The sequence below is a fragment of the Halichoeres trimaculatus genome, unplaced genomic scaffold (assembly GCF_033239565.1).
Source record: "Halichoeres trimaculatus isolate MK-OKI-2021-1 unplaced genomic scaffold, fHalTri1.1 fHalTri1_scaffold_14, whole genome shotgun sequence".
In the NCBI taxonomy this organism is placed as follows: Eukaryota; Metazoa; Chordata; class Actinopteri; order Labriformes; family Labridae; genus Halichoeres; species Halichoeres trimaculatus.
Genome location: NW_027437192.1, coordinates 35,204,728 through 35,219,377, shown reverse-complemented (window position 1 = coordinate 35,219,377; position 14,650 = coordinate 35,204,728). Strand labels below are relative to the sequence as shown.

The 14,650-nt window shown below is 44.3% G+C and overlaps 1 protein-coding gene across 3 annotated transcripts in view; it reads left to right on the top strand.

Moving 5' to 3' along the window:
* Positions 1-14,650, top strand: part of sacm1la (SAC1 like phosphatidylinositide phosphatase a) — a 45,859-nt gene that overhangs the window by 19,582 nt on the left and 11,627 nt on the right. For 2 of the 3 annotated variants that reach the window (XM_074686679.1, XM_074686678.1), the window contains exons 6-14: positions 2,635-2,694; positions 2,833-2,884; positions 6,040-6,141; positions 8,919-9,004; positions 9,110-9,196; positions 9,279-9,347; positions 9,432-9,511; positions 10,488-10,586; positions 10,660-10,798. In XM_074686679.1, coding sequence (XP_074542780.1) covers positions 2,635-2,694; positions 2,833-2,884; positions 6,040-6,141; positions 8,919-9,004; positions 9,110-9,196; positions 9,279-9,347; positions 9,432-9,511; positions 10,488-10,586; positions 10,660-10,798 — 774 coding nt within the window. The remainder of the gene's footprint in view (positions 1-2,634; positions 2,695-2,832; positions 2,885-6,039; positions 6,142-8,918; positions 9,005-9,109; positions 9,197-9,278; positions 9,348-9,431; positions 9,512-10,487; positions 10,587-10,659; positions 10,799-14,650) is intronic. The other variant, XM_074686680.1, reaches the window with a different exon arrangement.

Here is a 14,650-nt window from a genome sequence, read left to right as displayed (position 1 = left end):
TGATCATTTACCAGTGTTTACAGATCCGCTATCGTGTGCCTCTGTGTTTTCTATGCTGTAATAAATCACATCTTACCCTAAATATTCTTTGACTCGTGGAAAAAACTTCCGTTCTCTGCTATGTCCAGATTTATAAGATTCAGCAGCATAAGTTACCCCGTCACTCTGTGTGAGTTATGTGTAAATTAACCTTCATCCTAATCAGTCTTTGGATACTGTAATGATGAGTGCTGCGCTCAGACACTCGCGTGTATTTCGCATCAGCTGATCGTTTATCCTTCTCGCGCTCATACAGGAGTCACCTTTCTGCTCTCTTTGGGACAGAAGTTTTAGTTTGTCTATCTTTCCTCTCATTTTTTAAAAATCAACAGAGGAGTTTTCCTCCAGCTTTTGGTGATCAAACCTGAAAGCCTGTGAGCTTCTCATAACACCGTGCAAAGACATAACACCTCTGTGCAGGGGCGTGTCCAGACTTTCAGACTGGGGTGGCTCAATGGGGGCAGGAGGGGGGGCACACTTACAAATTGTCACCATTTATCTTATTTAACTTCACTCTCTACTTTAAGAAATATGAATTACTATAATTGTATAGATATTAAAGCCCAGTTTTTGGTTTTAGTATGAAAAATCTATTACACAATACATGATGTGCGTCAGCTAGTCTGCCGCTTTAAAGCAGAGCTTTTAAGACAAAATTGAAAAGATAAACTTTTTCAACTACTACAAAAGGGACATTTAAAGCAGTAATGGCAGGAACATATTTAATGAAAAAAAAAATGCTGTGTGTGCAACATTCCTTATTAATAAAATTAATTACTATATTAATTTGATAGACACACAGTCACATGCAGACAAATCAGAGAACAGGAGCCATCGTATTGTCAGCCACCCTACTGACTGTCTCTGACTGGCTGTTTGTAGCTATGAGCCAGACCACAAGGCCCTCACAGACATATTCAGTCACAGCCATCTCACTAACATGTGTCTTTTATATGATGTTTTGAAGTGATTCTGCTTTAACATGTAACATGTGGATGTTAACTGCAGGGAACTGAATAGCACTGATGGGAATTTATTCAACACATGTTAAAGTTCAATTTTCTCATAATGTAAAAGTTATAACATCGAAATAGTTTCAGCAGGTAAGCAAAACAGCTTCAAACACTTATATACAAGGGACTTGGTTATAATTCATACATCTACGCTTGTTAAAACTGGAAATACATAATGTGTTTTCCTTTTTTCCTTAGGTTTTAAATAGGTAGATCTTGCATTAATAGTGGTTGAGTTTAGAGATCTTGGGCTCCAAAAGGTTGGTGACCACTGCCCTACACAATACTCAAAACAGTTCAATCAGGAGAGACTTATACACCAGAAAGAGTTGTGAACAGATTTATTGACTTAATGCAAAGATAGTTTGGCGGTTAGACCCCATCAAGTGTGGAACAAACTAATCAATGTAGGGGGTACAATGGTGTTATGAATTATAATTATCCCCCCCCCCCCATGGAATCTAGACACTGGTGGTGGAGGTGAGAGTCTTGAGAAGGCTGGATCTGGAAGGTTCGGTGAGGACTGCAAGGCTAAGGACTGCAGGGCTGAGGACTGAGGCTGAGGATTGCGGGCTGAGAATTGCGGGCTGAGGACTGCGGGGCTGAGGATTGCGGGGCTGAGGACTGTGGGGCTGCAAGGCTGACGACTGCGGGGCTGGGGACTGCGGGGCTGAGGACTGCTGGGCTGGGGACTGGGGGGCTGGAGACTGCGGGGCTGGGGACTGCGGGGCTGGGGACTGCTGGGCTGGGGACTGCTGGGGCTGGGGACTGCTGGGCTGGGGACTGCGGGGCTGGGGACTGCAAGGCTGAGGACTGCGGCTGCCGAGCAGAACTGAGCCATGGAGACTTGAGGTGCCAAGGGAGGAGGAGGTGGTGCCTAGGGAGGAGGAGGGTTGAGCCGCGAGTCTGAAAGACAGCTGACAAGCAGGAGAGACGCCTTTAAACTTTGACAGCTATGAAATTATTGGCTTAGGATTGAAGCTGAGTCAACGTGATTGGAAAGAGAGAAAAGTTGGTATGTCCCTCGCTCAGCTGATAGAGAGAAGCGGGGATGAGTGAGTTAAGGAACAGAAGAGTGTGAGCATCCAGTCTTCCTGACTGAACTTTCGCTAAGCTTCATTACTCAGCGCCACACACAACAATACCTAACGATACTCAACAATATTCACATGGCATGAACCTTACCCAACAAAACCCAACACAATACCCAATATGATGCCCATAGATTTCCAATTATACCCAACAATACCCATAAAACCCAACAATACCCATAGATACCAAAAATGACAGAACCTACATGATTAACAGCTCAATCAGGGAAAAAAAATCATAACAGTAGATTAAAACTTGGTCAAGGTGTTTTTGAGGTGCATGTGGGCAGAGCAGGGCCCTTAGACTACATCCCAGGTGCACCTCGCCACACATATACACACACACACTGCCTACATTTCCTAAAGCTGTCCAGACAAATGAAGCTAAAGTCTAATAATGGTAATTGAATATGTTACTAAATATGAAAGGTAAACATCTCTATGAAAGGAACTTTAAATGTTACTGAGTTGTTTCTTTTTCTTTTCCTTAGGCGGATCAGAGGTTTGTGTGGAACGGGAACCTCCTGAGAGAGTTAGCTGCACAGCCTGAGGTTACACACACACACACACACACACACACACACACACACACACACACACACACACACACACACACACACACACACACACACACACACACACACACACACTTTGACTGCTGATTGGTGGTCTGTATTTGTTTTTAACAGCAGAAAATTTCCCCACAGCTCCACAGGTTTGCTCTCCCTGTGGTCCATGGCTGTATCCTTTTCACTAAAGCTTTCTGGTGAGGTGTGTTAAAATCCTAACAAATGCTGTAAGTGTGATAGAGCCCAAACATTAGGACAAATATTGAAAGCTTAAGTTTCTGAGTGAGTCCACACTGTTAGAACTGTAAATCTAACAACACCTGTCACACCTGAGTCTGAGCCATCAAACATGGTGGGTGATGGGATGGTGCTCAACACAATGGGCTCTAATTTCGTAGAACATGCGCAAGCGCAGGTGTCCCTGCACCGGCCTTCGCTGCGCGGACAGTGCGTGACCGGCGCACTTTGCAAGTTTCCTGCAGTGCCAAGAGAGATGCAGAGGAGCGCTGAGGAGCGCATCCACACCTCCCTCCGAGCAAATGGCAGAGAGGGAGGAGAATAGCTGTGAGTGGGTTTAACACAGCCGAGCGCTGTCTTCACCAATCGAATGAGCGCATCTCCTCACCTTTAAATGCTCTCTGGCCGAGGCGCAGCGTCTGATTGGTCTGAGTGATCCCCAGCACCGCGGAAACAGTGTGCTGGAAAGACCCGATAGCAGAGCCACTGTCCCAGCGGCAGGAGAATGGACAGCGGGGCGCATCGAAGGACACGAAGCGCGTCACCGTGTGGGCCAGCTCCCGGGACAGATTTAATCTGTTCCTTAGTCATTGATAGGAGTACAAAATGAAGAGACAGTTACACAGCTGGCTTATCCATTCAGAATGCTTTTGATCCACCTGCAGTCCTGGTTTGTCATCACCAAATAGCAGAACCTTTGGTGATATACTGTATACTCTCCTGGTGTCTCCACCTCATCCTCCTTACAATAATGTACTCCATTTTTTTAGATCACGTTAAAAATAAAGACTAAAACAGAGAAATATGGGAAATCACGGGTAAATCCTGAGTGACATACATTTATTTCGTCTCTTTTTTTCTTTGTCTTTTCTCTCCCTCTTTTCTTTGAATTAAATGAAATGAAAGAAGCCAGATATATACTCAGTATCAGATGTTAAGGCTGTTTATTGTTTAATTGTAAGATGTGCATCAAACTTCCAGCTGCCGTCAGGTTAACTTTCCATTATGACAAACGGCTTTAATCTGACATCAGATGTGACGGGAAAATTGATATAGATATTGACGGTTACATTAAATAGCGATTACTGTGATTGTTTATTGCATTAAAATGTGCCTGACACACTGGAAACCTGCCACTTTCTGCACTGTTTTGGTCACGAAATTGTCACTGCGCCAACATGAATCTGCCGACAACTCCCACTGGCCGCCACACCCATCTCTGCGCAGGCCGTCTACCAAATTGTCAAATTGGCAGGGCATGGCAGTGCGCCGCACGAAATTAACACTGTGCCGGGTGCGCCAGGCTTGCGCCTCCTGCACTGCGCCACGAAATTAGAGCCAATTGTGTTCAGCTCCTGTCTGTCAGTGTGGCTGTGGTTTCGTTTACAGACACGTCTCGAGGAATAACAGGAGATCCCAACCATGCTAACTCTAGATCAGGGGTGTCAAACAGATGGCCTACGGGCCAAAACCGGCCTGTCCGGGGGTCTTATCCTACCTGTGAAAATGAATGCAGAGGTAAATGAGAAACCTGTATGCTCAGTGTGTACGCAGTAGGTTTTAGCTTTCAAGAAATATAAAAGTTGTTGTCACTATGAGACTCAGCGTAGTGAATAACAACAGCTTACAAGGACAACTGAAAAGAGAGGAGATACATGAGGTGCTGTTTTCATCTAGAGCCCAGAGCTCAGTGATGCAGCAGTGAAAGCCAGATACCTAACTGCTAACAAAATAGCATCAGCATCAAAGCTGTACTTAGAGAGAGAGAGAGAGAGTTCTTGAAAACAATTTGCAGCCTGATACCCAGGCGGGCCCAGGGAGGACGTTTCATACCTTTCAGCTTTATTCTTATGTTTTACTAAGATGAACAAACTGCTTCTCAGCTCCAGATCTCAGTTGTTTGGAATACTCCTTTGGAACGCTTACTCTTCCACTAACCGCGTCTCCCAATAACACAACTCTCCTCCTCTAACAAAACTTCTGAGAGTTGGTTTGCTCTTGACTCACAGGCTCCACCTAATGGTGTACATACTACAGTGCATGCAATCTATATTAACGGCAGCTGCTTCAATAGTGCGGTTCAGGAAAACAAATTAACTTAATTTAGCAAATTCTGAACTCAAAGTGACACAGGTGAGCTCTGAACAATTCAAAAACGAGTTGTTACCAAAAAAATACATCTTTCAGTTTCCTTAAACCTGTACCAAAGATGATAACCGTTATTAACTCTGGTGGACTTCTCACATGAATGCTGGAGGCTGCAGAAGTCGTGTGTCCGCAGGTTTTGCCAACATTGGCCTGACAAGGAATGCTGTGGCAGACAGGATTTCGACTACATGTATAAGTGTTAAAGATTTAAAAAGGAGGGGGGTATCTCATTATATGTGAAGATTTTTATAACATACTTGTATTTCTTTGCAGTAAAACAAACAGGAAAACTTGGATTTGTTGTTGTTTATATGTAATAGTGCTAGTGATTTTACTTGAGATCAAACTATGCTGTATGTGGCCCTCAAACTGGAATGAGTTTGACACCCCTGCTTTAGAGGGACGTTCAATCAGGCTCAGAAACAGGCTTTTTATCACGTCGTGTGCACACTACTTCTACAACCCAAGGGTGAGACGGCTTCAACTGTGTATGGAGAGGATCATGGGAAATGACCTTGGGAAGGGATGTTCTGTGAATTACTTGCACTCAAGGGAACTGAAGTCATAAACTATCAAATGCTCTCTGAGCTGAATTTCTAAACAGCAACATCAAAAAAAAGGTTGGTTCGGTCAGGTTATCACATCACCTTTAATACGGCCACAAATTTTCCTCTCATGCATTTCATTTGATAATTCACCCCCAAAAATGCACTATTTGCTTTTAATCAGATGAAGGACGTGGGTTCCTGATATAAAGCTCTCTGTGGCTGTGGGTTTAGCTTAGTGTTAAAAAGATGATACAGCTCTGGACACTGCTTGAACCATCTGCTGCAGGTCATCTCTTGATCTCCCAGTGTTTTCCGTCTCCCTCCAGCTGTAAAATCATAAAAGACCCAACACTGTTCTCTAAAATAAGAACCTTCCTTGACCCTGTGTGCCCAGTCATCGTCATGAAGCCGTGTCGTATCAATGGAAAGATCTTTGAGTGGATCCTGATCTCCAGAAGAAGCTGCTTCAGAGCTGGAGTCAGATACTACGTCAGAGGTAAAAAACAAAAGACACACAGTCCCAGACTTCACTCTCAGAGCCCCAACTATAATCCCCCAAAGAGGAGCAAAGGAAAGTTCCTTTAAAGAGGAGACAGGAACCATGAAACAGAACCAGACCCAGAGATCTGCACTGTCAGACAGTAAAGCCGCGTTTCCACCGAGCAGTCCGGGTCGGTTCGTCTTGGTACGGTGCGCTTTTAGCGGCGTTTCCACAGACTCATCCCGGGACGGATCCCTAAAAACGGAGACGAGCCGTCCCACTTTTTTGGGACCCTTTCGTATGGGTGCCAGACTGAACCGATCCGCTCTCGGGAGGTGGAGCAACACACTGCAGACCGTTGATTGGTCAAAAGAATCGTCACTCACTCCGACAGCGGCTGCATTTCTCCTGGCCGCACACAGACTTCTCTGAAACAAAGCTTGTCTGCACTTTGTAACAGAGAGTTTAATGAAAATCACAGAGAGGACGAAATGCTGCATGTCTTCCATCCGTGCTCTTTGTTTACTGTGTCGCGTTTTCTTCTTTGTTGGATGTAATCACGGGGTAAGCTGCTACGGCGTAGCGCTATTGTTTACCAGCTGTGGCTTCCGGCATGCGGCTTACACGCCGCCCACCACGAGAGGGCACAGTTTGCTGTGGAAACGCAAACGGGATGAGACTTAACTGTCCCAAACCGTCCCAAACCGTACTGAACCGACCCGTACTGCTTGGTGGAAACGCAGCTTAAGTGATCTAGTGGTGGAGATATGTTCCTGCACTGACCCAAATGCTCCAGTAGTACTGAGGAACAAAACATGCCTTGTCTTTCGGTCCCAAACAGTTAACCAGGTGATCAAACCCTGACAATGCCACTGGTGACTGGCTGTAACCTTACACAAGGTTGTAACATGCAGTACAGTTTTGCCAACATAGTGACTTTTCAGACCCCTCAAGCCACTTTTTTTTTTTAAAAGTGACTAGCGAAGAGTGTAGCGACTTTTTGGGGTTTGGAGACTGATATGAAAACATGTCTTGATCTGCACTTGCTGCTTCTCAATGAGCAGCGGGTGCCGAGCTCTTTCCCTTCTCCAAAACACTCATAGATGGACAAGTCCTCCTCGGTCGCAGCTGTCCCTCCAAGCTGCGGCCAGGGCAGGTGACTGCTGCATGCTAATGAATTATGCTTTTCTTTGTCTTTTAACTGTCACTTTTGCATTCCCAAACCTGGATAATAGAAAGAATAGAATAGAAAATACTTTATTTATCCCCGAGGGGAAATTCAGGAGTCACCGCAGCATTTAAGAAAACAAGAGTAAGACAGAGTATAGAAAGTGCAAAAAGGTCCATAAGAAATTAGATGACGACATCCCGTCCACCACTCGTCCACCACTCTCCAGCCCAGCCAGTCTCCACCTCCACAGGGTCCAGGACTGAGCCTCCCCAGCAGTCTGTTCAGTCTCTGTCTCCTGGATCCTGTCTGCTCACAGCAGGCGAAGCTCCTCCGATGTGGCGCCAGCGTCCGATGTTAGCTCCGTCAGCCACGTCCGTGAACAGCACGATGCCGCTGGGTTAGCACAGCTAGCTCATCCATCCCCTGGGGCTAGATCCCACGTTCCCAACAACGATGGATGGAAGGACAGGTCCACGTCGTCACCTCCCAGCTCACACCTGAGAACCAGCACGTCGTCCTCACCTCCTCCTCCTCACTTCGAGGGAAATCATCAAGCCCTACACTAGTTAGCATTGACATGCTACAGGCTGCTAACAGCTAATTTCACATGTAAACAATGCAGCCATGGTTACATGTAGGATCTCCAGACAAACACAGGAGAAAAGTAGTAAAAATATCACTGAAGCCACAAAAAGTTTGGTGTCCATGACCAACAATGAACCATACAAAGTAATGATCCACTCCAAATACATAGATGACGAAAAAGAGACGAAAAAAGTTACAAGAAACGGACAAAGACGAGAGAGCTGCTGCAACAGGCAGCTACTTGGGCAGCGCCTAGCAACGGAAAAGGAGGAGATAAAGGAGGAGAGTTGATATTTAGATGTTGAAATAAAAAAAGAATTGACAGACGAAAGTTCATTTACAGTTATTAACATATTTGCAGTGTACTCAGTATATACTGACCTGTCACTGTGCAACTGTTCTTTTGCAATGTCAATCACTGAGTGCTTACTAATGGGAGAAAACTGCTCAGAGTGGAAAAATACTTCAGCTGAAAAAAGCAAGCTTTTTACAGTAATATGTAGTCTAGTTTTCTTTTTGGTTAGAATTGATGTCATAATATTAGTATGTAAAAAGTATGGTTGAGGACCCAGTACAGTGAAGGTTATTGATATTGGTACAGATTTTGAAAACCCAGCCCTGGGTTTGAAATATGCTGCTGACATCAGGTTGTAAAGGTGCGTACATTTTTCACAACACAAAATCAACCTTCAGTTTCTACATGTTAGATGTTGTCTTCATTTTGAATGATTTGTAAACCATCAAAATGTAACTTTGCCCATTTTTACACAGTGTTCCAGCTGTTTGCCCCATCACTTCACTTATGAGATTATCAGGCGGGGCACATTCACTGTTTGCTTGAACTGATGTAAACAAACGAACGACCCCACAGTCGGAGAGTCACAGTTAAGTGGGGCTGAAGTTAGCATTAGCATTTCACCCTGATAAGAGAAGAGCTAATCAGCCTTACAGGAAAGACATCTCAGGTTATCCTCCCAGGTCTGGTCTCTAACTTCTGACTTCTGACTGAATGTTCTCTGCTCTGCTGTGTGCACAGGGATCGACTCTGAAGGCCATGCTGCTAACTTTGTGGAGACAGAGCAGATCATTTTGTACGAGGGAGCGAAGGCTTCGTTTGTACAGGTAGTGCAGGAGCTGGCTGTTCCTGGCTCTTTAACATCTGTGGATGCAGGTTTTGGTCTATCAGAGACCACTTTGTGATAAAACTTTTTCTGTGTGTGTGTGTAGACACGAGGCTCCATGCCATTCTACTGGAGCCAGAGGCCTAACCTGAAGTACAAACCTAAACCCATCATCAGTAAAACCACCAGCCACGTAAGAGCTAACACCTCTTTGTGTGTGTGCTTTCTGAAACTGACGTGTAAACCCTTAAGCTGACCTCTGACTCTTTGGACAGATGGATGGTTTCCAGAGACACTTTGACTCTCAGCTGCTCATCTATGGAAAACAAACTATTCTGAACCTGGTGAGGACTCATCCTGAAGCAAAGACATACCTGTGCAGGATCAGAATCTGAGAAACCTCTTTGTGTTTGTGTTTGTGTCTGCAGGTGAACCAGAAAGGCTCAGAGAAACCTTTAGAGGAGGCCTTTGCTAAGATGGTGTCTGGGATGAACAATGGGATGCTGAAGTAAGCCCAGATACAGATACACTGACTTAAAAAATAAGTAGTACCTGTAAGAGGTGATCATAAAGCAGCGCTCTTTGAGCTGTCATGATAAAGCCCATAGAGAGAAAGACACACAGGATCTATCAGAGTCCACTGATCCAGAGTCCAAAAACCAGGACTTAGCTATGGTGCTTAGCTCACGTTTCCCTCAGGTTGAATCCTGGCTAGAGGCTGCTGCTGCTGCTGCTGGTGAAGCTGCAACTGTATGATGGACAGCAGCCATGTCAGTCTCACCTGGACCCGGCTCTGGTATCCCATCCTGAACTCCATCCGTAGGCTAAAATTGACTCTATCATATCATCAGGTACAGAACCTTCCTGTGGCAAATGGGCACCACAGACAGCCGTGTTTTTTTGTAACCAATGCAGAAATAATGTCCGGTCCTGTACAAAACCAACTCCAGCACAAAGCTAAGTCCACTTTTCTTCTTATTGGGGGAAAGGTGTACTTGATGTCTTGTTAAAGTAGAATTTCTGCATCCATTGCAGACACATTACTTAATCATTTTCATGAACAGTCGAATTAAATAATACTGAGGAAGAAACTCACCCACCTACTGTCCACATTGCTTCAAAGCAGAGTCAGAGAACATGAGTCCTCTTTGTTTTGTCATGTCACACCATGTTGAAAAAAAGTGTTTTAAACAGCTATTCTCTTCTTCCTCTGAATTTGTGCCTTTGTGTTGTATAACAGAAAATCAATGGTTGACTTACTCTACTGCCATTATCAGATGATGTTAAGACTTACTTAACAAAAACACTTAGCACCAACCCGTCCTGGTGCCTGCTGCAGCTCCACCCTGTGGCCTATAATATGACTGTTAATGTGGTCTAGCTGACAAAGACCAGCCATTGGTCAGAGTTTGGACTGGTGGTGTGTGAAACAAACAGGAAACAGATGAAAACAGCGCCCTCTCTGTGTTCTGGTTCCTCTTCAGCTACATTGCCTTTGACTTCCACAAAGAGTGCAGTAAGATGAGATGGGACCGTCTGCAGATCTTAGTGGACTCAGTTTCAGAGATGCAGGATGAATACAGGTAACTCCCCCTGCTGCTGAAGGATGGTAACTGCACTGTGAAGGAGCTGTACTCACTCTCTGAACGTTTGTAGTTACTTCATGGTGAACTCTGATGAGAAGACTGTGGCCCAGCAGAAAGGCGTGTTTCGCAGTAATTGCATGGACTGTTTGGACCGGACCAATGTGATCCAGAGTCTGCTGGCCCGGCGCTCTCTGCAGTCCCAGCTTCAGGTACGTTTCACTCTCCTCTACACTTCAGGTCTTCATGGCCTCTGCTGCTGGATGGTTTCTGTAACATGAACTATGTGCCACAGAAGCCTTCCTTCTTGAAGAAGGAGAAAAGAACTCCTTCTTCTGCTTCTTCTTCTTCTTTTTCTTCTGCTTCTTCTTCTCCCTTTTCGCTTTTCTTCTCCTTCTGATCACTGTCAACCGACTCCATGCTAAGAGTGAGTGGCTTGGAGCTAAGAGGGAGTGTTTCCGCTATAGGTATTAGTTTGTAGCCCAGTCCACACAAGATGTAACACTTCACTCAGGCCCCGTTTAGACGGAGACTCCCGCAACGATTCTTCCTTTGCGTTTTCAAAAGCCACCCGCGTTTACATGAGGACGGCGCGAAAACGATCCACGTTCATACGACTCCAGGAGGAGAAGTCTCCTCTTCTTTTCTTTCTTTTTCTGCCATTTTGTTGTGTGAGACGGTCGGCAAACCAACCATAACGCGCATTACCTCCACCTACTGGCTCAACTGGAAATGTGGCTGAGCACGGAGCCTTCACCCGAAACTGCGAGTGCGCATGCGGTGACGCCAGCGTTTCACCCTGAGACGCTCCGCTCTGTTTTTACACGAAGCTGGATGGAGGAGCGGATTCAGATCTTTCCACTCTGGGGAGCGTTTTCAAAAGTTTGCGTTTTCACTGAAAACGCAACGTGGTCTCGTCTAAACGGAAGGCCAAAACGCAACGACATGTTTGCGGAATCGACCGTTTTCGGTGTCGTGTAAACAGGGCCTCAGAGCATTAACAGGAGACCATGACCATCACCTGCAGAGCATGGGTCAGACCTGCAGGTGATCAGACATGAGGGGCAGAGAGGGAGGGGCAGGGCCAGACTGGGAAAGAAATTCAGGCTGGGAGATCTCCAATCAGTCCGGCCACTTCCGCCTCCACAAGGGTTGTGTCACGTGGGATAATGCACCATTTTTTTTTCCTTCCAAAAATATGCCTTTTATAGTTATAGCAATTAGAACACTACTAAACTGACAGTTAGTCTATTAAGCAGAACCATGACGACAGCTCCATACTGTACTTTTTACAATACTTATCTCTTTTGTAATCTCTTCACTACCCTCACCAATTTTACAATGTTTTCCTTTTCCTATCATTTATATAACTTGTGGAATTAAAAATATATATTATTTTGTCAGCAAATGATTTAGATGCCAGCTGGTCATATAGCTACTAGTATATGCAAACACCAAAGTTTATTCTATAACGGAAAATTGTAGGTCAACTGCCTATCCTACCTGAAGAGGGAGTCTCAAACGTTTTCAGGCTTCCTGCAGCCCACCTGACACCTGTGAATGGCCACCATAGAAATGAGCAAACACGACAATGAAAGACAAATGAGTATTAATTTCAATTTAAACAGAATAAATCGACTTACCCTACTCTACAAGAACACTGTTGTTCTTAGTTTAATTGTTTTGATTTCACTTTAATGCCACCAACATTTGATTTGTTGATGTATCTCTCTAAAACATACTGAAGACATTTTCTGACTACTTCTTTCTAAAGTAGGGCTGGACAATTAATCGGATTTTAATCGTGATTTCAATTTTGCCATCTGACAATCATAAAAACAATGTAATCGAAGAAAAACAATTAATATGCCACACAGTGTAGATGTATGCAAGTTCCTGTGCTTCATAGCTCTTCTGTGTTCCATGTGCAGCCACAGCGGGTGTGTGTGACTTCTGTGTATCAATAATACTGTATGTGCCACTTGCTGGTTCTTTAAAGTTGTTTTTAAATCAGTACTGAAGTTTTTGAATAAATTAATAATTGTGTATATTAATTGTGATTTCAATATCACTTAAAATAATCAGGATTCTTATTTTTACCATAATCGCCCAGCCCTATTCTAAAGTATCTGAAAAACCTGTTCAGATATTTAAATAACACTCTGTGATTTCACTAAAAACTCCATATTTCTCATTCTAGAAGGGGAAGCTTGATAGGCATAGCAACAGTTACCAAGGGGGTGTGGCTTAGCAAAGCGTCACTTGCAACTGACAAAACAAAACAAAGTTTTCTCTTATAGCAAGCAAATCAATAATATACCAATTATTCTATATTACATTTTTGGCCTTTAAGGTCCTCTGCGGGGGGATGTCTGATGATGCATTTGTGAGAAGAACCAACCGTTTGTAAACTTACTTGAAGTAGCAACATCATTTTCAACTGTACACTGCTGGATCTAGACGGGGGTAGATGAAACGTGTGTTATTCTATAACACTTTGCCCCTTCTTCCTCAAGTAACCTTTTTTTCTTTTCCATCTCTCTCTAATGTCCACCTTTTCTTTTTCTCTTTCTCTTTTCTCGTTTTCTCGTGGACCAGTGAGGCTTTAAAAAATGTCAATGGGGTCTAAAATAACGGGGTTATATAGCGTGAAAAACACCAGTGTAAGTAACATTGCTTTTTTTTCCATTTACAGGTGATCTAATTAAATACTATTTCAAATGTTACAACAACAATACAGACAGTGAAATGTGCCATATTTTACACTGCTTTTTAACAGCTAACACATGCCATTACAAAGCTAGTGGCCATTAACAAATAATGCCAATGATGATGCAAGAGCAACAATAAGCAGGTCAAAAATCCTTTGAATGATTCATTTTGAAGGTTTTACAAAAAAAGTGACATAATAATACTCAATAATACTTATGTTGGAAATAAAAAATGAAGTAGAATTTTTTTTTACTAATAAAGTCAAATTAATTGAAAAGTAATTATATCAGTTGACATTTTTCAAAGTAATTGTTCCACAAAGATCAACCACAAAGATCAGTCCAATGTTTCGAAAAAGGTGTAGAGTCAACAAACCAGTGTCTTCTTTTTAACTACGGCCCTCAGCAGGTTTTCAAGGGCAAAGAGCTGATCCAAAGTCCTATGGGCTGGAAGGATCCACTGTCATATGGGCAGTAAGGATCCACTGTCCTGTGGGCAGGAAGGATCCACTGTCCTATGGTAGAAAGGATCTACTGTCCAATGAACAATAAATAGCCAAAGTTCTATTGGCTGGATAGATCCACTGTCTTATGGGCAGGAAGGATCCACTGTACTATGGGCAGGAAGGATCTACTGTCCTATGGGCAGGAAGAATCCACTGCCCTATGGGCAGGAAGGATCTACTGTTCTATGGGAAGGAAGGACTCACTGTCCTTTGTGCAGGTAGGATCCACTATCCTATGTGCAGGAAGGATCCACTGTCCTTTGGGCAGGAAGGATCCAAAGTCAAATGGGCAGGGGGGATCCAATGAGCCAAGGGCAGTAAGGTTCCACTGTCCTTTGGGCAGGAAGGATCGACTGTCCTATGGGCAGGCAGGATCCAAAGTTTTATGGGCAGTAAGAATCTACTGTCCAATGGGCAGGAAGGATTCATAGTCCTGTGGGCAGGAAGGACTCACTGTCCTGTGTGCAGGAAGGATCCACTGTCCTATGGGCCTGAAGGATCCACTGTCCTGTGGGCAGGATGAATCCACTGGTCCTTTGGCAGAAGAGATCCAAAGTCCTATAGGCAGAAAGGATCCACTCTCCTATGGTCAGAAGGTATCAGTGGGCTGGAAGAATCCACTGTACTAAAGGCAGATAGGAATCCACAGTCCTATGGGCAGGAGGGATCTACTGTCCTATCGGCTTGAAGGATCGAAAGTCCTAGGGGCAGGAAGGATCAACTGTTCTTTTGTAAGGAAGGATCCAAAGTCTTATGGGCAGGAAGGATCCACTGTCCTGTAGGCAGGAAGGATCCAAAGTCCTATGGGCAGAAAGGATCCACTGTCCTGTAGGCAGGAAGTATCCCA